A 27,689-nucleotide genomic window follows, 5' to 3' on the forward strand; every position below is an offset into this window, starting at 1 on the left:
TACATTGTAGTAACCTAACGAAATAACACAAAGGATTTTATCTTCAACCAAAACTCGATTAGTTGGATTACCAAGACCGAAGCCAATAAGCCGATAAATTTTGATGAATTTTCAGTACCTACCTGTGCAATAAATCTGAGAATTACTCTTCCCACCTACTAGAAGTATTTCCATCTGAGATATGCAGATTGCTATGACATAAAATTTGTTATAGAATAAAATTTGCAATAAAATAAAAAATTGCTATAAATATGAAAGAAAAATCGCGAAACACAAAACTCATTTATCCTCCTCACAATAATGACAATTGATCAATCTTGTGAACAGTTCCACCTTCGAGTATTGAGGGGTTAATACTCAATGGTTTCACAGAAGACCTTCTATGTTTTTCATAGTTCAGTTATGAAGCTGAGAAACAATTCTCTTGTGGGGGTAACTTTTAATTTAAGACCGTAAGATATTTAAAAATTCTTCATTAGAACACTAAAGTAACCTGATGCCGAAACACCTCAACGTTCATCATGACTCTTTTCATTTCCCGAGAAATGAAATCATCTTATTCGAAACCCAGTTATATACCGGCAGCTTTTAACTGAACAAATATTTCTGAAGGCAATTTCTTACGGGTTTGATGAAGTTGGTTTTTTTCACAAGGTCATGGTGGCGCATATAAATTGGTAATTTCTGAATGTCTTCTATCCCCCTTATCGCCCATAAACAAGTCGACGAACTTGAAAATATAAAAATTGTGAATAGCTGCTTCTTATTCTGGCAGACCTTTCGTTCGTGAGTTTTTATGTCAACAGTGATGTAACATTTTATTATGATGTCCCCAAAACTGATATTCCACGTGAAATATTGATGTACATAAAAATTTCATTGGAGAGCAAACAGTCCTTTAAAGAATGGGGGTTGAAATATTCGCAATAAAACGAGACAAATTTTAATAACTTTGAATTTTTTTAAGATTCAGCTTATGAATGATGGGGACAAGAGAAAAGATACATGCCAGGAAAGGAGTACGAATCCTTTCATTGGCCCTGAACCTTTTTGTGGAATAGAATAATGTACCTACAGAAAAGAGTTTCAGGACAAAAAAAATCCGAAAGAGAATTACTGTGGACAAATTTTCTGAGATTAGAACATTCCAAAAAGTTCTTTGGGAATTTGAACACTGCGAGGATCTAAGAACCTGGCTTAAAATCTTAAAATTTTGTTTCAATTTACTTTCACTGAAATGAAACGACGACTTATAAACAAACTCCATTTTATTCAACTCAATATATTAACATTTAACATTTCAAAGAATCATTTACATTCAACATTCATAAGAATCAAGATTTTTTTTGCCCAACAGGAGAAACAAATATAAATATCACCTTTATCGTCGATGAAAGAGTTCATTCTCGTCACAACCAATTACGACAGCGTTCACTTTTGATTTTAGGGAAATATCGATTCGATATGGAAATTTCTGATGATGTGCATTTATCGAAAGGAAGGTATGTAAATCATCCTTGCGAACATAATTTATTTCGGACGCCGATCATTTAGTCCCGAGTTCAGGGATAGCAGTTCACTCTGCTAGGGATGAAACCATAACTTTTTTGGGTTGATGTGCTTTCGGGCTACGCGCACCAAATGAAGAGAGTTTCAATCTCACCATGTCACAGCTTATATTTTATATATCGGCCTTCCGAGCTTTGTCTGCACTTTTCTGGTTCATTCTGTAAGAGATGAAAAAAAAAATAACATCAATTCATTTAAACTAAAATCTTTTCGAATTTGACATGACCATATTCCAGTAGGTTACTTAGCGATTTCAAATATTGGCTTAGAAAGACAATTCGAGTCGAAATTCCAATGTTGAAATACTTCTGGCAGGGGGTGGATAGTTTTTGATTTATCCAAAATATGCTCCGTCAAAAGACGTTTATAATTTGATGCTAATTTTTCGATGCGTTTTCTTAATATTTTAGGTCCAAATTCGTTCTCATAAAGATGATAACGACTAGAAGTAATGGATGGAAATGGGTCAAAAAATTACAAACCAACTAACTGACATGAAATTTCGATTACTTACATTGCCTATATGGTCGCTTGAAGACTAGTATCAAAGTAGAAAGACTAAGCCAAATTTCGTATCTCACTCTCGAACCTGAACTGCCTGGAATATGAAAGAAAATCTTATTGTAGTCAAATATGAATATACCAAACACAGCCTAGTGAAAATCAGGTTATTTCAGTTTTAATTCAATTATGTACCTATTTCCATCAAGTATCGGCCGCATCGATTTGATATTTGCTAGCGATTTCCTAATTGTTCCAAACTGAGCATAGCTCAAATGACTGGATTCCCCCTTTTTTACTTTATTCTTTATTTGACACTACGAAAAAGCCAAAGTACACCCCTGTTGCCTAATTCTCTCATTCAAATTCGAAAGCAATTTATTCTGATACGTATACGAGGATAGCCTAGACACTGGTCTGGGCTAACTAGATATCATGGAACTGCCATACATAAAAAAAAATATTGCGTTACCATAGCAACGAACAATAACTCATTAGAAGTGTCAGTGTGAAGTTTGAGGTCAAAAAAGTACCAGAGTTACGCAATAAATTGAAAGAAAGAAGATGTCTACCGAAATTGTGGAAGTCGAAAAATTGGAGTATCGAGCCATCATCAAGTATCTGTATTTAAAAGGGTTAAGAGGTAAGCAAATTTACGACGATATGCTTAATACCCTTGGTGATCAATGTCCTTCGTATGTGACCGTGAAAAATTAGACTGCAAGCTTCAAAAATGGTAAATTTTCGATTGAAGATGATGACCGATCGGAAAGGCCAGTTTCTGTGTCACTACCCGAAAATATCGATGCAGTTCATGACATGATTTTATCAGACCGTCGAATTGGGCTAAAACGGATATCTGAAGCACTGAATATTTCATACGAACGCGTTCATCATATAGTTCACGTCAATTTGGACATAAGAAAAATAACTGCAGAATGGATCCCCAAATGTTTGAATGTTGACCAAAAGCGTGCAAGGGTAGAAGCATCGCGTTCGATCTGGGCTCGATTTGAAAACGATGTAGATTTCTTAAACCGAATTGTTACTATGGATAAGACTTGGGTTCAATTCTACGATCCAGAAACAAAGTAACAATCGATGGAATGGCGACACTCTGGTTCTACAAGACCTAAGAAGTTTCGTGTCAAAAAATCTGCTGGAAAAGTTCTTGCTTCAGTTTGTTGGGATTGCCATGGAGTAATCATGATTGATTTTTTGGATAAGGGTATAACAATAACCGGAGATTACTATTCGATATTACTGACCACTCTACGGGAAAAAATTAAAGAGAAAAGTCGCGGAAAGCTATCCAAAGGTGTTTTGTTTTTGTAGGACACTCCCCTGCACACAAATCTCATGTTGCCATGCAAAAAATTCGTGATTTAGGGTTTGAATTACTAGAACACCCCCCTTATTCACCAGATTTATCTCCATCCGACTATCATATCTTTCCTCAACTGAAAAAGAGTTCAAAAGGTCGTAAATTTTCTTCCAACGAGGAGGTAATAAAAGCTGTGGAGGTCTGGTTTGCACAGCAAGAAGAAACATTTTTTTTTAGAGGTCTAGAGACGTTGCAGGTTCGCTGTAATAAATGTATCCAATTTAGAGGAGAATATGTTGAGTAATAAAATATTTTGACATCGAAATTTTGTTTTGTTCTATAGTAGGCTAAGAATTTTTCAATATATCCTCGTACATACTTGTAATATAAATAATTTGCTGATATCTTTTACACAAATGTGTAGGAGAAGTAGGAGAACAAAATCTCAATTCCAACAGTACCTATTCAATATCCTTCGCGTTTTGCTTTCTTTCCTCAGAAATCGCGACCCGATCTGCACGAAGAGTAAACGACTAAACGTTTCTCAATCTTGTAAAACGTTCACAGTTTCCTGTTACGAATTGACATAAGTGGGACTCACCGGGGTAGATGACAGTTTCTTTCCTGACTGTATAGTTCGCTTGGGGAATACTGAGCTCGCAGGAGAACTCCTCCGGCACTTCTAGAGCTTTCAGCGTAGCTGACACCGAGATGTCGTAGAGATTTCCTCGCTGTTTCGAAGTTATTTCAGTTTCGACCAGGTCCCTGTGGAAGAGAGAAATTGGCATTTTTTTTTATACACCGAATTACGTCAGATGTGATCGTTTGCACGTGTCGCCTCGTCATTTGAGACACAGACAGCGAAACACTCTGTATTTTTATTAATTAAACAAGAATAAATTAATTCGAGTCAAGAGTCATAATTCTATATCTGAAATGGACCGATAACTACATAATGGTCCTCTTTCAAATCCTGCCCTGTTCCTGAACTTTGCGAAATAAACTGCTCCACATGAGTTAGGGATATTGACTCAAATCGCAAAAAATATAGTTAAAATAAGATTTTTGTGATGAAAATTCATATTAACATGATTTCCAGTTGCAAATTAATTTTAGCCTGTAGGTCTGCAGCGTATACAGGCTGGTTAAGAAAAATCGAGTATAATAACGAGATTTTATTCCCAGAGAATTCAAGCATTTCAAGACTATCAATACAATGTATGGCCTCCACGAGCATCAATAACAGCTTGACATCTTCTCTGCATACTACACACGAGGTTGTTGAACATTTCTTGAGGAATTTGGTTTCATAAACGGGGCAGAAGCTCTCTCAGATCATTTAAGGATTCTGGGATAGGTTGATGATTATCTAATCTTCTTTGGAGCATATCCCATGCATGTTCTATGCAATACAAATCTGGTGAGTGCGGAGATATTGATAAATGTGGAATACCAATCTCCTCGCGCGCATTCTCAACTATGGCTGCACGGTGCGGTCTAGCGTTATCGTCTAGAAATTGAAAAGTTTCACCAAGAGCAGCGTGAAAATTGGGCACAACATTGTCAATGACACGCTCCCTACAGTGTAAGGCGGTCATATTCTCAGGACAAATGTGTAGATCTGTGCACCCGTTGAAACATATCCCGGCCCATACCATAACACTACCCCCTCGGAATGGATGGACTTCTTGGACATGCGACGATTACGGGGCATGCGTGGAATTGTCCATACCCTTATTCTTCGATAATCTGAAAATCATCCATATCTGGATTCATCAGTGAAAAGGACACTACGCCATTGATCGTTCCAATTGATATGTTGCCTTGCTCATTCCAGTCTTTGACGCTTACGGTCACGTGTTAATGGAACTCCTCTTAATGGATGTCTAGAATCTAGATTCACCTTCTCAAACGTCGTCTGATGGTTTTGAAGGAAACTTGGACCCCATCTGCATTTTGAAGAGTATTCCGTAGCATTCTACACGTAGATGTAGGGTTTCTTCTCGCCGAAACGGTGATGAAACGATCCTGAGCAGGTGTTGTTTTTCGTCGCCCACCAAGCCTTGGTCTTTCCAACACGGAACCTGTCTCCCTGAACCTATTCCAAAGTCGAGATATCACACTTTGGCTGACTTGGAGCCTTTCCGCTACAACAACCTGAGTTAGGCCACCCTGTAGCATTCCGATAGCCCTATAAGCCTCAGCGTTTGTTTTTACGTCTTGGCATTTACAGAAAACTCGTTTCAAATCGAAGCCGTTGATAAACTGACTTCATTTCAAAATAAGAACATTCATGAAGCATATGCAAAGAAACAAGATTGACGAAATAATGTCTCATACTGATTTTTATTGGATCGATTCAAGTTGTTATTGAGTTTTAAATGATTTTACAGCGATTTTCTCGAAGATCACATACTTTTGAAAACGATTGAATACGATATCCCTAACTCTTGTGGAGCAGATTATTTTGAAGGGTACTCAACGACTGTTAAAAGATGGTCTTTCACAGGATTTTTCCTACTATAAGTAACTACCCCTCCCAATTACTATCTTTTGAATCTGGAGGAAAAATGTTGTTTTTTCATATACTTATGTGTAACATTTGGGAAGAATTAAATTTTGCTGTTAGTTGATACTAATTAAGTTTCAATTTGTGAGATTTTTTCGAATTAAAAATTTCCCATAAACGGGTGAAACCACCTCACATCACAGGCAATATTACTTTGTTGTAAATTTGAGTAGGCAGCTGCAAATTTGGTTACAATAATGAATATTATACAACTGTGATTCGATCTCCCTGAGATACCTACTACAAAAAATCATATGAAATTTCCATCTATTAAATTGAGCCCTCTAAATATATATATCACTTTAATTGGTTCACAGAAATCCAGGAGTTATTTTCTGTTTTCAATGTTGGCTTTACCGAATGTGTTTCCATTTTCCACTCTGCTCAACACCACTTGAAAGGATATGATTAGTACCAATAAACATAATAATAGGATATACATGGATATATTAATGGGATAACAAATCTAATTCTTCTATGCAATAACCTTATTTGAACTCTGATGATCTTCAGCTTCACAAAATATCATTATCTTTCTATTTATGACTTCATATTTCACAATCTGTTTTACATTCCGTTGGTTTTGTACGTGTACTAAACTGTATTCGTACATTTTCTTAGGACTCAAAAGAAATGTGTGGTGGATAAAAGACCCGCCAAGGTTTCAAAAAAGCACTTAAAAATTACCTTTTTTTCGACTGTAAAGTTATCACTGGACTAGGAAATACACCTTCAGCAGTACATCTTATTCTAATTATTCCTTCGTTGGAATTGAGTCTTCTTATTACTAGAAGTTTTTCTGGTACTGAAATAAAAAGGGAGTATAAGTACAATTCAATGTAGAAAACGCAAATTGGAAAGATATATCAGAAATCATTAGATCTATCGAAGACATTGTTTGAAATATATTCTATCAATTTACAGGTGACCTGTGGATTCATTCGCCAAATAACCTATTACATATCTTGGTAGAAATAAGTTGAAATTTCGAAGTTCCAATGCATTCTGTGCTTCCTGAAATTAATCACAAAGCTTATGGAAGTTATTAGTAATATAACTACATATTAACATGTAACAACATCCAACTATATAGCACTAGTTTGGTGGTAGATTCCTCAGTAAGCATTCTGTTGAGAGTCCCTTCAATGACTCATTAAAAGTTGGACCTGAAGTAATCTGAAGCCTATTGCCGGCGCCCATTGGAGCTCGTTACATTGAATTTGGCGAATTCCATTTAATTTCCACGGTACAACTATGCGAACAACAATATTACTCGTGATTCAACCAGAGGGGAACCTCAGTTCGAGATTTATACAATCAGCTGTGATACGCCCTTTTGAAATTACCGAAATTCCTGGAATCGAAATATGTTTTCTTATTATGGCCAGCTTACGCTACATTAAGCGTACAGTATTAAGGTATTATCTTTCAGCCTACATCTCTCCTAGGGTTGATCTCGGAATTCTGGTTATTTTCGCAAGTAATTTCGATGTAGAAGGTGCGGTACATCTGACGGTTCTCAAAAAATAATTCATTTCCCCACATGAAAATTATTGAGACATTTTTGTTCACTTTTACCAAGCATTTGAAAAGATAGAAGCCAAAACTTCCGAAACGTTTACAGAATTCATGACATCACATGATAGCTGCCCAATTAATACTACATCTGAATGGAATATATGCTGGTATTTTCAACAAAGACCTAAATACTAATACTTCGAATAGGATTCCCTTTGATCTTCCCACGAAAATATGGTCTGCTCTAAATCGTATTAAAACAGGTCCTGGACGATGCAATGGCATGCTTTTCAGATGGAACTCATTTGCGAGTAAGCAGAGGAAACAGTAGTTCATCTAGTCTAGTTAATGGTGGTCCCATATATAAATTTCAGTCTGGTTTGAGGTACATGCATTTTCTGAATCATCATGAAATATTCATGGCTGCTAAGTTCATACATTTTTTATATCATATAAAGTTTCTATTCATTAATTGGAGCCTAACGTGAAAATTAGGTACAAACTAGAATTCCAAAATTGTTTCATCCAAGAGGAAGTTTTCGAACTTACAACAACATTCGTGCAATGATTTTTTCAGACCATATGAATATCTGCTGTTGTCTTCGACTGAAATACTTTTTATAGCTGCAAAGATTTTTAATTGGAACTCTACAAAAACTACAACTACAATATAATTTATGAATATCTAATCTTCTTGTTGTTTCTCCACGAAATATGATGGATGAATTATGCACACACGATGAATAAAAATCCTGATAACTTTCCAGCCTTTAGCGAAATTCACCAGTATTATTACACTGTAAATTAGCCCTAAAGCAGATCATAACTACATTACATTATAGACATTATAACATGGCCAGTAAGTTAAGATTAATAATCGCATCCGAACTCAGCTTGGATGCTTGTGTAAGATTAAACAGGAAAAATATTCGGCGAAAATATTCATAACTGAGCAAGTAAAGCAGATGCTGCTAACGCGGTTTTATTAATATAAGGAATCATGATTAATCCTAGGAATTATGCAGGTTTCATGTTACATTATTAAATCAATTAACTATGTCGTTTATTGAGTAGGGGGGCCTGGTTGAATAGTTATAGCCTCGTGTAATAGGAATTTTAGTATGCCAATATGTTGTGCTGTAATCCTATTCTGAAGCTTGCTATATGATTCCTGAGGTGATACTGAAATCGAACTAGCATGTACCCCAGTGCTTATCCCGAAGATACATCCTTGAATTTGGTTTCCTATTGCGAGGATTGCAATGTTATATATATATTATTATTTTGGAAGAATCGTATTTCAACAATCCTTGGAAATAGAGAATGTGAAAGTGACTGATTTTATGTTGTATAGTCAGTTCCTCTTTGAAAGTTTGTACTATACGCAACTGGGATCAAATATATACGAAAACTCAATAATTTCATATCATATCAATTAGAGTCATTCGGGGCAACTGTGCGCACTTTTGCCTTTCAAGCCATACCCTGTTTCAAATGTTGAAGCTAGGAAAATTAAAACATATTCATAAGATAGAGAATTTTCTAATCTATAAGAAAACATCAAAAAGAAAACAAACAAAAACGTTTTCTTTCCGCGAAAAAGAATTTAATAGAGAAAGTCGGAGTGCGTTCACATGCCCCGTATTTCGGGTAAGTGTGCGCACCCTCACGGGGTAAGTGAACGCAGTTCTTAGTGAACCACATAATCAAAACAAATTACAAAATAATGTCATCAAAATGTTACAATATTAGAGAAATGCTGTTTATTGTCAATACAGAAGCGCCTTTTTACAAGCAGTGCATTATTGTTATACATTCCCCTGTTGGTGGCTCTTCATATTTTTCTGAACAAATAGGACAATATTGATCGAGTCTTAACCAAGAAAATCAACAATGTCATAATTTATTCCTCACTGAACTAATGCCCATATAATGAATCTATGCGCACACTTACCCGCGTACACTTTCCCTGTAAGCCAAAATTTGAATTGACGTTCTTATAGAGTTGGGCAGCTAAGAGAACCTAAAATTTTTTATTATATATTTAGATTAATATGCCCATGATCGAATAAAATATTGTTTAACACTGAGGGACTCGGAACTTGGACCTGGCAGAATGTGCAGAGATGCTGAAAATTAACAAGAAAACTAGTGAATTTGATTGATTGCAAATAAAAAGTTAAAGAAACGTGGCACGGCGCACTCCTATGAAAAACTAATATGGCGATTCTGCGCCCTTGCTTCACCCAAATGAACCCCTCTTTCATACATTGCATAGTCGAGATATACGCACTGCGCACACTTACCCACTGCGCTCAGTTACCCCGAATGACTCTATAGGTAGGTACTTGAGAAAACATTGTAAGAGCCTGAAACATCCCGTATACACAAATCGAATATTTTATGAATTATTCAGGTTAATCGAAAAAGTTATCAGTTTGACGATGATTTGCTCCAAGTATTTTTGAACAAAGTAATAAAATATTAAACTTTGAAAGGGTAGTTTTTCTTAAAAACGAAAAGAATGATATTTCAGTCGAAAATTCACATCTTCAAACGATCGTGAGAAATATAACATGATATAGGAACTTTGAAAAGATTATATAGATTATTGGGGTCTTTCAACCTCAGTAAGGTGAAAATTTGGATTTGAATGAATGGGTCAGTTCAAATCAATTATTATCTGATCCAAATCCCATGCTGATATCATAATTACTTTAAAAGTTACATGTGTTCTTGTTGTTTTGTCCGTTTCATAGAAGTATGATGACTATGTAGTAAATATTCAAATGATTTTTTCCCACAGTTAACTCTTTTCCACATTATTAGAGTGAGAAAAAAATCGGTTTCCTAGTCAAGTGGTACGAAGTCAAACGCGATCGTAATTTGTACCGAAAGATATTATGGTCCTGCCACTTCATTCAATATATTTCTACTCATTATAGTCAGAACAGGGGCGTAGCTACCGCGGTATCAGCGGTATCAGTGATACGGGGCCCCCAGGCTTTAGGGGCCCCCGAATGTCTGTAAGGAAAAAATTCCTAAAAATGTTATCCAAAACCTCTTACAGGTTTTACAATAGCATTTTTGAGAATAACTGCTAAGACAACCATTCATTTCAAAATCCCGTGAAAATCCCCAGAAAATTCGTGCCATCAAAGAACTTTTAGAATTAGTCCTAATAAAATTCAATAGCCTTGCATCCAGTTTTCCGGACGATATTACTTCATGCTTTTTATTTTAGACCCTTCCGGTTACAACTGCAATCGCTGAAAGGAGTTTTTCAAAATTAAAACTCATAAAAAATTACCTGAGCACTTCTATGGGACAGGAACGGCTGTCAGAAATGTCGTTATTGTCAATAGAGGGGGAACAACTTAAAAAACTGAAATCGTCATCAGCTATGGCTGATTTGATGAATAGATTTGCTGGAATAAATTCTAGAAAAGCGTATCTTTAATTTTTGGTATTTTTTGTTTATTATTTGTTCGTTTATCATTTTATGTTGTTTGTATATTATTTTATATTGTTTGTATGCTATTTGTTTGTGTATTATTTCGCTCCCAGCACCAAGTATGAGTTAGAACTTTTAATTATAAGTACATATAATCATTTCGATACTAATCAATTTTTTGCTACTTTTATTTTTACTTCACCCTTCCTTAGGGCCCCTCAACACATTTTGATACAGGGCCCCTCTAAGGCAAGCTACGCCACTTAGTCAGAAGGAGGCTATCAATAATTTTGGACACTGCTTTGAGAAAGACTTTCTTGGTATCCCATTTTCCATGCAAGCCTTTTCCCTCAGAGATTTTCCCACTATCACAGACGCATTGGCGCTAAAGAGACCCCTGATCATTCTTCACAACGAACTGGGATACGCATAGGTACTTGTTGCTATAGATTTAGGTCATCCAGAACATCCTCGATATGAAATAGAGCGCACTGAATCGTGTGAATTTTCATGCCGCATTCTGACAGAAATCGGAATTTATGCAAAAGCCGAATCCGGACTGAGGCTGCTCGATAAATCTGGAATGTGGGATTTCGGAGCTTCGACGTGATATTCCCATTTAAACTTAGGGCATCCGTTCGCCGAAGGGGGGTTATTGTTCCCGAACACCCCCCCATTTCGATGAGATGGAGAAGAGTTCGGCTGTGTTCAGTTGCCTTATTTACCGACCAACACTATACGTCTGGAATGATGCGAGATGGCCGTAGAAGATACAATAGATCTTCCGGGAATTGAGTGTTCGGGAACGGTCTGAACGGTTCGGGCATACTTTTATCGACACACATTCTGGTTATGGGGATGTTACACATACCTCGAATGGATACATTTCAATTCTCGGTATATGCAGAGATAGGGATGCATACTGCGAGTTCTACGAAGTATCAGGATCTTAGCAATAATATTCTTTATCTACAGCTTCTTACTGGATTCTTTACAAGGCATTGTCACCTCAGAAAGCACCCAATGATAAGGGTTCTAGAAGAAACTGATGAATGTGCGGAGGGGATGAAACTCCAGATCACCTGGTGAACGAGCATTTTCTAGCCAACACAAGAATGCTTTGGACGAGAAAGTTGCAGGAGTGAGGAATTAACCTCCTAGACTAGAAGCCATCTCAGGTGTTGGTGTTCATTAGAACTCTGGAACTGGAAGGCGAGCTGTAGACTAATTCTCCATTCCATAATATGAAATCTAGAGTCTACACCCTCTAATCACGATAATCCATAATCAAATCTTCAAAAAACATCGAAATGACTGAAAGGTAATCTTAAAAGTAAGAGTTTGAAATAAAGCGGTTGCAAATTGGCGAATGCGCTATACTGTACCTTTAAATATTCAATGACTCTATGACTATTGGGAATTCAAATGTAGATTGCAGCGACATAGTGGTGACAGTTCGAAGTAAAAAGTTAATGCCTTCACGTCATTGTTCTACGTTCCTCGATGTAAACCATAGACCTAATAATACATTTTATTTTATTAGGTCTATGATGTAAACAAATAAATGACAAAAGTGCCTTAACTTTTTATTTACAAAAATAGCCACCAGTGGGCGTATCGCTTGTTTTGGATTCCCAATACTGAGTATCATGTATTTCGTAACTCTACAGGTCAAAATATAGATGAAACTTTTCATCATCTCACGTCAAGAAATACATCAATGGGTATTTCGTCATGAGCCTCACAGGGTCACAATTTTCGAGAAATAAATGTTTCATTCTGAGCCATAGATTGAATGAACAATTAATCTATGTTCTGAGCTACTGACTTTCAATCACTAAACAATGATTCGGCAGGCTTATTTAATTTGTCTCTGTGAAATTTTAACAATTCAGTCGCCAAACTAGATAGAGTAATTCTTTTCAGCGATGCATTTTGTGACGTAGATTCAGTTTTTCTGTATTTCATCGCCTCCCGAAGTATAACATCATCCGGACGGACACCCAGTAGTTGGAAATTGATGGGAAGATTAATATTTTAACGAGAAAATTCTCGGGCAGGGTGGCTGATAAAATACAGCCTTACCTGCCGATCCACCTAATGTGATTCGGAGGTTTATGTGAGCACAAACGAATATTTTTTATTCAAGTGGCAATTTATATTAATGGAATTTTCGGAGCGTAATATCATCCACCTTTTCAGGAGGTTCTACAAGTGCAAGAGTCGAGTTTTAATATATTTTTCGGCGAAAAAAGTGAATTATCCAGTGCTGGAGATATGTCTGCGATCATGGTCAAAGAATTATTAAAGGAAGAATGTGTGAAAAGGAAGAATGTGTGAAAAGTAAGGCACAAAATTTATCTAGCATTTCTGGCACAAAAAGTTGAGGTTGCTGTTTAAAATCTCATCTACCCTTCACCCCTCCTAGAGGGTAAATGCCAAACTCCTCAATTTTGCATTGAAAGCAGAGCAATTCATAACAAAAACTGACCTAAGCAATTTCCTCCCTAATAGTAAAACCGATTGTATCTGTTTTCTCACTCTGAATGAAAAACTAGACAGACATTAAAACGATTGATTCCAAAATTAAAAGAGCAAAGAGCTCGAGCTATGAATTACAATAATTTCTAAAAAGCCACTGAAAATCACAGAAAACTACTCCTTTTTCTTGTTGAAATTCATTCTGAAGCTGAAATAGACATAAAAGTCACAAAAAACACCAGGACTATAATTTCCAATTCAAAATTCTGAAGATACATCTGTCGATAAATGTCCACCAAAAAGTGATATTCACTGATAGACTATAAATAACTAAGCAGTATTTTTGTTGGCACATTTCCAACTTATTAGGCCTCACCTAACCTACTGGCAGATTATGCTTACTGTTGAAGGAGTGCAGAAATGAGTCATTTTATATACTCACCAAAAACTAGCATGCTTTTCGTCCTTATATCCTCGCTTTGGAGCGATGACACTGAGCACGTGTAGTTGCCAGATAGATCTGGTTGAGCCTCCAAAATATGCAGGGCTCTGTATAACTTGTTAGCGTCGGGAGCTCCAACATTTTTTATATTCAGGCGATCCTTCAGGACACCGAGGACCTGCGGTCGGCTATTGGAAGCTGAAAAGACAGTTTAGGAATTGGATTTGTTGGTTCATTTACAAGGTGAGTCAATAATGTTCGATGGTTTGATAAATCTTGGAGGAGTACTGTTTACTCCATTTCCACTGAAATGAATAGTTTTTAAAATACATTTCAGGCCTAAAATCATTAACGTCTATAATTGAAGTCATCAAATGGGGTTTGGAAGCCTTGAAAAAATGAATTTCGTATCGGACAAGCACACAATTGAAAGCGTTGCTCGCCTTGTTTTTCCAAAATCCAAATCAAACATCCCAGCATTCAGGAATCCTAAAATTTCTGATATTCAATTAACGATGAGTACCAGAAAAACTTCGGGAGACGACAAATCCCAATTACGGATAAAAATAAAAACTGAAGTTCCGATTTCAATCAGAAACAATAGCGGACGAATTGATATTGAATTGATCGAACGCGATAACGGAATTCAACACGGTCGTGCAGAAGAAAATTGCATCCGTTAAAACAGGCAGAACAAAAAGTGCACAATGGGGGGCCTTGCCACCTAGTTGGACAAACATCACATCGTGCATCAAACGAAGCCATGAAAAATTCAATCGAGCGGCGTTACATTCAAAGCATTATGTGCTGCATTATATATTATCGGATGTGATGTGAATTTGTGTTGATGATGCAGATTGACGTTATGAATTGAAATGAATAATTGATGGATTCGGAACTTCACGTTAATGACGCCGGTTTTTCCGGTACATTTTACGATATTTCGAGAACAAGTGATGGAAGTTGAAAAATGAAGCTTTTATGTACTTATTTCCAGGACAACTCGTCAATAAAACCAAAGTGTCCGACCTAACGAGACATACAATATTCAAATTCTTTATTAAAAGCATGCTTTCAATACCATTGAACATTCACATTATGTTAAAAATTCTATTTGAGATAGGAAACGAGAAAGCTTAACTAAGAAACCATCAACTCATCCATGAAAAATATAAAGGAATAGAAAAGTCCTTGAAGGGCTTTCTACACTGCAGGGAGATACGCGCATTCGCCATTTTGCACCACCAGTAGGAGACGAAACAGATCTAAAAAAAAATGTTTTGGAAATACGAATTTGTTTCGTTTTATTCTTCAGTTTCAATCTTCATCAATCGATTGGATTCAGAACCTAGTAGCATGTTTGTCGAATTGTCAATTACTATTTCTGGTTTCTTCCAAGATATTAGTGAAAGCATATCAAGCATATAACCATTGAGTACTCAAAGATATAACAACATATCTACATGAATGTTGCCTCACCTGGAATCCACTGATAAACCAAGGTTCTGTTATTCCTGTTCAAGTACCATTTAACCACAAGATCTTCATCTTTGTCCTCTACACTGAAATCACAGTCTAGCACAACAGAAGTCCGATGTTTGATCACTTCCGGCACATGAAGATTGTTGATTTTCACACACGTTGCGATTGAGATAGTACCTGTAATAGAAGGAATCAATGAAATTTTTTCCGCCAACAATTGGCTTGAAATCAGTGTGGACATTCCCTTCATTTTTATCTCATAAAAAACGTTAATTGACTTCTTAGTGAAGTTTTGGGAACATAATTGTTTTTGTTATACTTTATCCTACCTGGGAAATACTTCCAGCAATTTTTGGATTAAGAGAAATTTCAAATTCACGTTATTTTCTTAATAACCATATTCAAAGTTAAACAGTTGTTTATTTCATTTCATTTATTATAATTTTCGACCATAGGAGTTTATCAAGAAGTTATGTTAGGTTATCAAATGAAAAAACTCATGCTAATCCGATCGATCCTTAAAATTTTGGAATAAATTAGATGAATGACAGGTTTTCCTCATTTCGATGGAATATGTTTCATTAAATTCGTCCAACTCCTGAAACTGCAGTATGTCATACTTTGAAATTCGATTATGTTGAAAAGCAAACAATAAACATGACCGCAGGTTGGCTGCAAAATGAAATTATGAAGGATGAAAGGAAGTAGGTACTCATAGCAGATGTGAATATCTGATAATTACCCCTACATTGTTATATCCAGTCTATATTGCAAAGCAGGTGGATTCGTATAACGATGTGACAAAGGCAAATGCATTATTTAAATCTCAATTCCAACGTCGAAAGCACAAATCGAGACAATATTTGGGCATGGACGTTAACTAAGCTCATTTCAAGGGCCCCTAACATTGTCATACAAGTTTCAGGAATCAATTAAAACTGAATTCGTATCGCCTCAAATATTTGGATTTTTGCATGAAGAAGGAAATGAGATAAGAATTACTCTGTACGAACATACCTTATTCATATTGTTTTTTTCTTAGAGAAAAAACTTCCGAATTTGATCGTTTAGGTCTGAACATAATTAATTTCATCATTGATTGTCCAGATTATAAGGCAAGACTGGAGGTCTTCAATTTTCCCAACAGTAATGCATCTTCAATTACAAAGGAAACAGTCGTTGCACACACTAAATTTCCGTCAACTTGATAATTCCGCTCTACGTGAAATTGTCAGGAACAAAGCAGTTATGCTATCTAGGTAATGATGACAAGAAGCCAACTTATAATAATTTCATAAGCTACCAGCTGTGCCCTGTGGTTTCAGGCTCTTCAAAATTGAATTAAACTCGCCTGTTCTGTATGCGTTGTTGTAACTTGATTTCACAGAGCTTTTGGTGTCCCTCTTATGAACAGGGACGCTAAACAAATTCTTCAAATCAAGATTCGAACCTTTGATAATAACATTCATACAGCGGGGACCATTGAAGACTGCTTGGGACGTCGATATTCTCAGGATTAAATAAATGGGGTAGTAAAACAAAAGATCCAAATGATTGTAAAGCCTCTGGTGAGAACATATTATTCGATAAAGGAAGCGAAAATGTCAGTTGATTCTCCTAATTCAATTTTGACGTTTTGTACCAGCAGAACCAGCACAAAAAATCCTCTCATCAATTACTTTAACATATATATTCGTTGCACAAGCTTGGGGTCATTCTAGTGGTTAATTCCATTCCCTAGGGACTAATTATTCCTACCTATCACCCTGACAGTTCAGGCAAAATCCCTCGACCCGACCGCAACAGCTGAACCCGAGTCCACAAAAACGTATTTTTCTACGGAAAAAAAGGGCTGAAATATAATCCAGATTACCATCAAAAAGTGGGTGGTCGAGTTCGGAATCGCAATTCCGAAAAATGCGCGGTGGTCATGCGAAAGAGACTAAATAATTTTTCTGGTAGGTACGTTGAAACGAGAATAACTGTAAAAGGAAAAACATGTCAGATGCAAATAATGCTGAGGCCGGCGAGGGTAAAATGACATGACACAAACAAGCGAACAACCGGCAAGAATGAATACCTATGAAAATATTCAAAAGGAATCTATGGGAGAGCCTGAAAAGAAAGGAAGGTTCTCAGACACGCGACGGCCGACGTGCAGAATTTGAATGGAAATCTGCTTTCGACTCCTGACAAGTAACTAATGCTTCTAGACTCCGAAAGAGTATGGAACGAATTACACCGAATGAACTTTCCTCAAGGTGAGTTTCAGCTCTCTCTCCTCAAGGAGGCTCCTGAATACTGAATACGGAGTGAGATTGATCGGAAAAATGAAATGTATCCCACAATTCACGCAAGGTTTGAATCTGGTAGAAAACCATTGCACAACAGACATCAGGTTTTTGGCTGGAGCTCACCCACACTTTCGTTAAAACTTTCCATCAATATTTGACTCGAATATGGTGGAATTTATCCCCTCAACTAGCATAATATCCAGGTTCAGGCAGTATTTCAATTACTTGTAAACTAGTAAGCCGTAGATTCGCCATTTCTGGCTGAACATCGTTCGTCACATAGGTGACACTTATGCTTCGCACATTGATGACACTTATGCTTAGTCCCACAGATGACACTTATGCTTCGTCCCACAGATGACACTTATGCTTCGTCCACAGATGACACCTGTGATTCAACTGATGTTCGATGGTTCCTTTCACAGCGAATGGAAAAATGAAACTGAGGAATGTCAAATGCCACCTTTTTCTTTTACACAATTTTCATTTTTCTTTTAGGCGACTTCCAAGGCTTCGACCTTGACGTCCCATACCTCTACGGAAAGGGCGTTTCGTGGGCAAAATTCGGTGTCTACTGAGGGGAGATTTGAATCTGGTAGAAAACCATCCCACAGTAGGCATCAGGTTTTTGGCTGAAGCTTACACACACTTTCGTCAAAACTTTCCATCAATATTTGACTCGAATATGGTAAAATTTCGTTGATGTAACCCCTTGACCCATTCTTAATTCAACCAAAAACCACAGACTCGAAAAAACCCCAAAAAAAGGAATCTATAGAGAAGTTATTCCAGGTTCAGACAGTATTTCAAATACTTGTAAACCAGTAAGCCCCTAGATTCGCCTTTTCGGGCTGATTCGCCTTTTCAGGCTGATCATCGATCGTCACATAGGTGATGCTTCGCACATTGATGACACTTATGCTAAGTCCCACAGATGACACTTGTGCTTCGTCCCACAGATGACACTTATGCTTCGTCACATAGATGACACTTGTGATTCATCTGATGTTCGATGGTTTTCCTTTCACGGCGAATGGAAAAATGAAATTGAGGAATGTCAAATTTCACCTTTTTCTTACACAATTTTCATTTTTCTTTTGGGCGACTTCCAAGGCTTCTATCTTGACGTCCCATACCTCTACGGAAAGGGCGTTTAGTGGGCAAAATTCATTGTCTACTGAGGGAAGATTTGAATCTGGTAGAAAAGCATCCCACAGTAGGCATTAGGTTTTTGGCTGAAGCTTATACACACTTTCGTCAAAACTTTCCATCAATATTTGACTCGAATATGGGGAATTTCGTTGATGTACCCACTCAACCTCTTTCTGTTGTAGGTATAAGAAGGATCTTCTTAATTCAACCGAAAACTACAGTCTCGAAAGAACCCCAAACAAAGGAATCTATATAGGAATTATATCCAGGTTCAGGCAGTATTTCAATTAGTTCTAAACTAGCAACTAGTAAGCCCGTAGATTCGCCTTTTTGGGCTGATAAGCCTTTTCAGGCCCATCATCGATCGTCACATAGGTGACACTTATGCTTCGCTCACAGATGAACTTATGCTTCGCACATTGATGACACTTATGCTTCATCCCAAGGTGACACTTGTGGTTCGTCACATAGATGACACTTATGCTTCGTCCCACAGATGACACTTGTGGTTCGTCACATAGATGACACTTATGTTTCGTCCCACAGATGACACTTGTGGTTCGTCACATAGATGACACTTATGCTTCGTCCCACAGATGACACTTGTGCTTCGTCCCACCGATGACACTTGTGCTTCGTCACACAGATGACACTTGTGACTCAACTGCTGTTGGATGGTTTTCCTTTCACAGATAATGAAAAAATGAAATTGAGGAATGTCAAAACTCCACCTTTTTCTTTCACAATTTTCGGGTTTTTGGTGTACGATTGCGTACATGGGAGAAAGTATTTTGTAATTTTTATTTCGATTATAGCGAAGCATGTCTTCTAATGATTTCGATATTATTTCAGCAGATATTTTTTTAACATATCGGAAAACTGTGAAATCCTGGCTTAGCCAGATTTTCCCAATATTTTTCTATTCAGATAATTCCCAAACAGAAACTTGGGTAATATTCAAGTATTGAATATTCTGCTCTCTTTTCATTTTCATTCGTTCAAAACGAAATTCATATTTTATAAATACCAGAACCAATCAAGTCCATGGGTGCTCTGTATTTATAGCTTTCTATGTAAGCACTATCAGTATTTATATTACAGTTTTCATTGAAATCCAACATGCAATCTGTTTTTATCGATAAAATATATAGGAACCTATCTTTTTATGTGAAACTCGTGGATGTTTTGCGTTTATTCGGTTTGAATGAATTCTATGTAGATCTGAAACATTTCCAATTCTCCACTATTCACACTGCCATATCTCTACCTGAAAGTGGAGCTAGAGACGTAGAAATTACATTTCATGTTGAATATGAATAATTCCTTGTCCAACATCTAATTATTGTTGGTCAAATTCTGCAGTTGCTTAGAGAAGAATAAAAATAAAATTTCTCTCCTTTATCCACATAATTTACGATCTAAAGCATATATATTTTGTCTTGTATACTGCATATACTACGAATGTCTCATCGATAATGGATGAAGAAAAAGAAAAATGTGTTTCTTCAATAAATAATTCCTACAATACGTGCACCACGTAAAGGTAATCCCGTTTTTTTCGACAGAAACAACCCCTAAAAATAACGCAGCGTAAATATATACAGCTTGCATAGCACCCAGAGGGATTTTACATCACTCCGATTATGTTTATTATTCAACTAAGTCCTGAAGTTCTTACTATATATTCCAGATTCGTTCGAATTAGAACGATAAAAGTTATCCACTGGAGCATGAAGTCTATTTTTATGGTGGCAGCTCAGATAAGAACTGAAAGTTGAAGTATATGATTTACCACAATTTTCTCTCTAATCTTCTTCGTGGTGATACTCTCAGAAGTTCTATATTACACCTAACTTCTGTTTTCGAACTGGTAATCGGGACTACTCCCCTCCAGATAACAGAAAATATACGTTAATTTTTTCGCTTGAGGCATATCATATTTCACCTGTATGGATATTAAGAGGAGAACTTTTTGAAGTGTACGTATGTACATGTACACCCTCACTAGATATTTGAATGCATTGCCAGTACTGGTACTCCTTAAAAAGGATTATGATTGTATTATTGATGTGATCTCTTTGGCAATTTTTCGAAGGTCAGCTTGCGAGTGATTTATCTTCCAGGAAAATTATCGTAGATCTAAACGTGATACATTTTCTGAAAGAGAAACCCTTCTAGTAATAAATCTGAGAATTTCATCCATCTCAACACAACCGTTCGGTCTTGAGGAAGTTTCAACTGACCCCATCTTTTTGGGAATTTTTCGAATGTCAATCATGTGCATCTCCCCCCTACTGGAACAGCCCTTACTGTCGATATAAATTCCATCTGATGGTTGACGACGGATGTCTTTAATTGATCTTATTCATGCTTAATTAGTCTCATCCTGCTCTAAACACGGCAACCCGCATAATAGGTACTGGGTGAGCGCATTTATTGAAATTCTATTTGGTATGTTGTTTCTGAGACGTTTACATGCATGCACCTTTCAATATGAGTATCCCTGGTCGAGTTGTTTGTCCTCGAATTAAATGTTCATTAATGGTTATTTCAGAACAAAAGGAATGTTCGATTTCAGTCTATTTGGATACTTGTATATTGATTAACAATGAAATATGTAATGGTGCACACGGTTGACATTCACTAGATGTGTGCAGGCAAGAATAGTTTTTAATCGAGGTAATTCTTAGCCTTTGGTATGCAGTTCGTATCCCACAGTTCGAAGAGACCATACTGAACTCAATTTTTTTCCATTTAGTGAGTGAAGTAATTTTGTAAGTACTACGAAAATAATTAACATAAATTTTCACGAGAAACTGTGAAACTTACAACGAAATAGGTGAAGAATGATTTAGATAAGTGAGTACACAATATAAGATTTCTCATATTGAAGAAATGGATGAAAAAAATTGAAACTTTTGAAACAGTCTCAAAAAAACTTTAGTGGAGCAGTATATGTCTCTAGAAATTCTTTCTAATGAATTTATTATAACTGGGAGTTCTGTGTGTTTTATGTCACCTAGTATATTTTGTGTTTCACTGACCCTATCTCGATAATTCATCGTCATCGCAGTAGGTAGAAAGAACAGGGAACATAATTATTGAAGAGAACGTTGAGTAATATTCATATTCAGAAGGAAATGCAATCCGCCTGTTGAAGTAACACAACAAGCAGCTGGGTTGGGGTATTCAAAAACAGAATGGAAGTTATCCTTTGGTCTGTTTCACCCCAATGGAGCGCAACGCAAAAGAGCGCGTGGCGGGTTCCGTAGTGAAGTCTAGCTAGAAATACGAGTACCTACCAACCAGAGAGGCCGGTCATGCTTTTCAGTTGTTCCTGTTGTTTTTTTGCAATCGCGACAATAGATTACAGAGGAAATTTAATTCGCGACTTTCATGGGCTGATTCGTTTCATGTCCGGTCTATGTTGGATATCTGAAACCGCCCAGTCCATCCCTAAACTAATTCCGATTGAGAAAATGGATGCTTTGAAGGAGAAAAGGGCTCCTAATTAACAACTACAAATAGTCCTGCTAATTTGTTCCAACACGTTCTACATGAAAAAGGTTTCTAAAACCGTGTCGCAGAGTGTGATTCTATGTTGTACTTGATTAGAGCAGTCAGAGAACAATTGGCGAAACTCTATATACAAGTTTCAAGAGGAATTTTGCCTTTTTTAAGAGCCACACGTTTCAAAATAAACTGCATCAACACGAATGGCCACATTTTCACATGAAATGATTTGTAACTGTATGGTTAGTTAATTTTTTTGCATTTCCAACGTTATCGATTGAATTTGGGTTTCTTCCATTCATGAAAATGTAGTTCTTCATTTATTCAGAGAGAAATATCCTTATTGAGAAGTACTAGTGGCAGATAGCTGGTATAGGGAATTCGAAAAAGCAGTTTTCAGTGGCGAGACATTTTAAGACAACGTTATAAAATGACAATCCTCCAGGAATTCACCGAAGTTGATCCAGGCAGAACACTCAAGTTTTGCGAACAAATTATGGATCTACTAAACCCAAATGTTGTGAATATAGAAATCCTTCTCTCTCCTGTCGACTCAACAAGTTAAATGGTGATTTTAATCTTCAAAATTGCCGTTATTGGTGAGACAACATCCTACACTGGATGAGGAAAGGCAACACTCAATATCAATAGAAGAAAAATTTACTGTTCGAGCAGGGATTGCTCTTGAACGAGTACTAGGATTAATTTCCTTCCAAGGAAATCTCGATGGAGCTGGTTATTTAAAATTCTTGCAGGAAGTTCCGAGAACATCGAGCAGTTACAAGAACGAACAACACGGAAATTTTCTAATTTCCACCGAAGTAATTAGTCCAAAAGAAGTTTCAGTCCGCTTAGGGTAAAATGTCAGTTACTTAGTGTTAAAAGGAATTTCCTTTACCTCCCCATTAATTCAGAAGCCTTATCGTTTTACATTATTTATCAATCATACTGCACCCATAAAAGAGCGGTACGTATATATTTCAAGAAAATTATGACCAACTGATTTCCTATCTCATAGACAGGAAGCGAGTGACCATCTGCCTGTTCTTCTTGGCACATGCCAGACCTCCGGTTCCGCTAGACTAGAAGGGGCGAAGAACTTGACTTAAAGTTGTACGAAGGAGAATTAAATAACGCCTTGAAACTCAACTCATTATGTTCAATTCAGTGAAACGAATGTCTGTCATCGGTTAATCCACAGTAAAAAAAAACATTTCAGTTATTTTCAGAGTTAATTTGATCATTGTAACTCTACACTGACCAATTTTTAGTTTTCCAGAAGAATAAATGGTTGTTGAAAAAGAGTAGAGAAAAATCATTAGAAAAGTTTGATGTACCCTTCAGAACAGAAAATTACTGATGATGTTATATCTCCAAACGCTGTATCATTTTTTATATCGAAAAGAACGTAATTCATATTCAAAACAATAAACTGTCTTCAATTTACTGATTTTGTGCCAATACTTCCAAGTAAAAGACTTGCACAGCGTATCATGCTGTGAAGAACATTGCTTTTTCATTTAGTTTTTCAAGATCAAGAACAATGAAAATATGATCAAATAATTCTAAACATCTCAAAAGTAACTACTAATAAAAAACACCGGAAAATTGCCCATCAATTCGTTTATCATTGAACAATCTTGAAATTGATAAAATTTTCCTAATTCGCCAAATAGCATAAATGACAGCATAACAAACATTATAAATAGGATGGTTTAAAAGTTGAATGTTATAAATGAAATGGTTTAAAATTTACCCTATATTTACATATTCCTTCTTGTGTTTTCAAGTATAAAACTTCGATCAATTGTCAATAATCAATAAAATAGAATATTTCAAAAACTTATGCGAAAATATAATGTCAATCCTATTATGGGTACTGAAATTATTTCTTGATCATGATAGGTGCGCTAAAAATCTTTCACATCAAGTCCATTAAATTTCTCATTATTTCAAAGCACATCACTGAATGATCCAGTGAAAAGATACCCTATTTTTTGTTGAAGTCCACCTTCTTTTCAATTTTTGAACGATTCCATGATAATCGTAGGTACAATTGAAACCAAAGATTATACAGTATTAAAGAGTCTATATAATCTTTGGTTTAAACAAGGGTAGAAATTGATCAACTCACCGAAAATTACGAAAACACAAAGGTCACTTCTCAATTTTTTCCCGAACATTTTTCTCACATAACTGAGTTCCTGAACTCAAAAAATGGTACCCTTAAAAGTCGATTGCTTTTGTACCAAACACGAAAAATTCATAGTCGAATACGCGCAATTTGGGCTTCTCACGTGCTTCAGGCAACCTGAATAAAAACTTCTTTTCCCCTATCGCGTCGAAGAGGAACTGACGGCGGAAGCAAGGGCGGCAAAACATCTAACGCCGCGTTTGTAACATTGAAAAGTAACGCTTGCGTCCTGCTCCTTTCAAAGCTACAGTTTTTTCGTATCTCAGAAACAGTGTTCATGATAAGATCGCCCCTTGGTAGAGAGGTTTAAAAAAATGGTGAAACATGAACAAAATCTTGTGATAATAAGATCGAACTTTCTAAGGATGGGTTGATTCATATAGACACAATGGGGTTGAAGTTGGATGAAACTATAGTCCATTCAAGAATGATTGACATCTCGGGTGGCTATAGAAAATCGAATTCAGGTTGGTAATAGCCGATAAGTCAAGATTTTGTGTTGCGAAATTCAGGTTGGTAATATGAATGGGCAGTGATCATAGACCTATAACATGTGGATCTATGCACTGACAGCAGATAATTTGAATTTCTACTGCTGTTCATGTCTTAGAATATAGATGTTCAAAGGTTCATGTTCTTAATTTAATCTCACAATCCAATGCTCAGAAAATCCTTCATTGCAATATAAAAGATTGTGCAGCTTCATGTTTAACTTGAATTATCTCGAAAAATAATGACTTCATCTCTATGAAAGAAATATACAAGAGTCACATGGAAAATATTGGAGCATACCAAAAAATTTAGATAAATTTGCGATCCCACCAGGGGCGTAGAGTATCCCTCAAATTTTTTTATGGAAAATAATAAACGAAAAACTGATCAATCGAAATTTTTTCTGAGCCTTATCAATTTCGGGGATTCTCAACTTTCGGATGGTGATTTTCATCCGTCAGCCATGACTCCAGAGACCGGAACGCAAAGCTATGCCGGAAACAGTGAGCGGTCGTACGAATTATGATTAGAGCGAGCAGCGAAACTTTAAAAAGTTGGGAAAATACCTCAATCGGAACATCGTGCAATATGGAAACGTTGGAATATAATATTCCATGCTCCGTTGAGCACAGTAATGCGCACTCGAAGCAGAAAAGTTTATACAAAGGGTGTACTCTGACGGTTCAAGCTGGCTCCTTCCCGGAATGGCAAATTTCTCAACCAATTGTAAGCTGCTCGTCAATCCATAATTATTATCTTCCAATTAATATTTCCCAGCGAGTCGTAGATGAGGAGATTCGTCTTATCATTTCTCCACTCAGCGAATTGAAAATTCGAATTGTCAGCTAAATTCTGAGCTTGAAGTGGGTATGACAATAGATTATCATTATTATTATTTATTGATGTTGTGTACTCTCCTTGACAATGAAAAAATTGGGAAAGCCTTTAGTAGTAGTAGTAGTTTAGATATGTGATTCCTTGGACTCATTCGAACAGAAAACGACAACTTTGCCCTCTGGTAGAAGTTGCGTTCACTAGTATGCATACTATGCATTTTATGTGAAAATTATAAATTTGACCTCATTTCAGGAATTTTTTCTTGTTGCATCTACTTTGGAAGACAATAATTGAGAAAAAGGAATTTTCTTACAGATATTTTGGCCGTTGCTGAATATTTGGCATACACCATTTTTATGAAGAAAGTCAATCTTGAACTTTTAATTTTTTGGACCAATTTCGATGAACTTTTACAGGGTAGCACAACAAATTGCATTTTACGCTCTGAACATCCTGTGGAAACTTTCAAAAACCTAATGATATTTCTTAATACGATATTTTTAAGCCCCATGTTTTCTGAATAATTTTTCTGCAGAATGTTGAGCGTAAAATGCAATTTTTTGCGTTACCCTCTATGTCAACGTATCCATCCATATATCCTGTTCGTGGAAACGATATTAGGACATGACGCTGAAAGCATCAGCAACTTGCCTTAAAATGATCGAAATTGTAGTATTCGAGTGTTGTTCGCAATTTACTCGCTTTAAAAGTACATTCAACTACTCGCGCCCCGAATTTTCGAGCACGTGAGAACTCCCAAGAATTAATCCACGAAAAAAGAACTTACCACACAGTCTTCCTGTAATATTCGTGAAAGGAATAAGGACAGAGTGAATTATTCTCATCCACTACCTTCCCTTCCATCAAATGACTCTTCGAATGTCGCCCAAAACAACCTCATCCATTTTTTATGGAGTTTCACAGAGACGCGGCATTTTACACCCCCGACGTAAAGGAAAACTCCAACAGAGGGGTTATCTGTAATTTTCTCACAATCCACCGACTTATTCATCACACACAGACCACCTATCTCCCAATAACTCTTGATGCTGGACAGTGGGGAATTCATCTTCTTTCGCAGGCTCATTCTATCGAAATAGCGACATCGAATCGTTTATTTTCGTCAATACTGCATTCCTCCGTTCTTCCTTTAAATTCCCGACCTGTTTGTTCTGGTCGATTTGTTAGAGATTAATCTATTTATTGTGAAAGGAAATCCGACTTCATCTAGAGCTGGGAAAGAAATACTATCCGAAACATAGGGGTATATGATATAAACGAAATCAGGCGATTCAACCATAATCCCAGTTTTATTGATACTTGTGCCAGATTGAGCCAAAAAAGGATTTTTACATTTAAAGAATGACGTCCAGGAGTATTGGCCAGAATTACTGAAAGCAACTCGATGTGACCCCTCACAAAAAAGGGTAGGGCATTTTAGGTCTAAAATGATTTCATAAAAATGAAGACTACCGTCTAGACACTAGGGTATCCAACAGACAAAGAAAGTCATTTAAAAAAATCACAGTGTATCACATTTACATCTACGATGATTTTTCTGGGAAATACACGTGTCGAACGTTGACTTTCGAAAAATCCCGAAAAATATGGTGTCAGTTAAAACTTCTTCAAGACCGAACGGTTGCGCAAAAATGGATAAAATTCTCAGATTTATTACTAGGAGAGTGGCTCTTTCAGAATATGTATCACGTTTAGATCTACAATAATTTTCCTGGAACATAAACTACTCGAAAGATGATCTTCGAAAAATGCCCAAAAAGTTGGGTTCAGTTAAAACTTTCTCAAGACCGAACGGTTATGCCGAGATGAATGAAGTTCTCAGGTTCTTAACTAGAAGAGTTGCTCC

General features: G+C 36.5%; 1 protein-coding gene across 2 annotated transcripts; it reads right to left on the reverse strand.

Annotated features, from left to right (window-relative positions):
* Positions 1 to 1,250: 1,250 nt before the first annotated feature.
* LOC123311501 lies at positions 1,251 to 26,758 on the reverse strand. 2 transcript variants are annotated; one of them, XM_044895521.1, is made up of 7 exons: positions 26,610 to 26,758; positions 15,338 to 15,517; positions 13,859 to 14,056; positions 6,651 to 6,768; positions 3,996 to 4,159; positions 2,084 to 2,167; positions 1,251 to 1,727 (listed from the first exon to the last, which is right to left on the reverse strand). In XM_044895521.1, coding segments are annotated over exons 1-7 (804 nt in total). In that variant the 5' UTR covers positions 26,668 to 26,758; the 3' UTR covers positions 1,251 to 1,725. The 2 variants fall into 2 exon arrangements, with proteins under 2 accessions (XP_044751456.1, XP_044751457.1); XM_044895522.1 differs by lacking the exon at positions 26,610 to 26,758 and adding an exon at positions 24,434 to 24,634.
* Between the last annotated feature and the right edge of the window lie 931 nt (positions 26,759 to 27,689).

This window comes from Coccinella septempunctata, chromosome 4 (genome assembly GCF_907165205.1).
Source record: "Coccinella septempunctata chromosome 4, icCocSept1.1, whole genome shotgun sequence".
Classification (NCBI taxonomy): Eukaryota; Metazoa; Arthropoda; class Insecta; order Coleoptera; family Coccinellidae; genus Coccinella; species Coccinella septempunctata.

What these genes read in the sequence shown, in the direction of transcription:
- LOC123311501 (XM_044895521.1), bottom strand. Translation starts at nt 26,667, where the DNA reads ATGAGAATAATTCACTCTGTCCTTATTCCTTTCACGAATATTACAGGA. An exon ending in GAAAAGCATGCTAGTTTTTG is followed by an intron (nt 6,769 to 13,858) that starts GTGAGTATATAA and finishes TTTTTATTTCAG; the next exon opens with TACCAGAAAAACTTCTAGTA. An exon ending in ACTTTACAGTCGAAAAAAAG is followed by an intron (nt 4,160 to 6,650) that starts GTAATTTTTAAG and finishes TCTCTTCCACAG; the next exon opens with GGACCTGGTCGAAACTGAAA.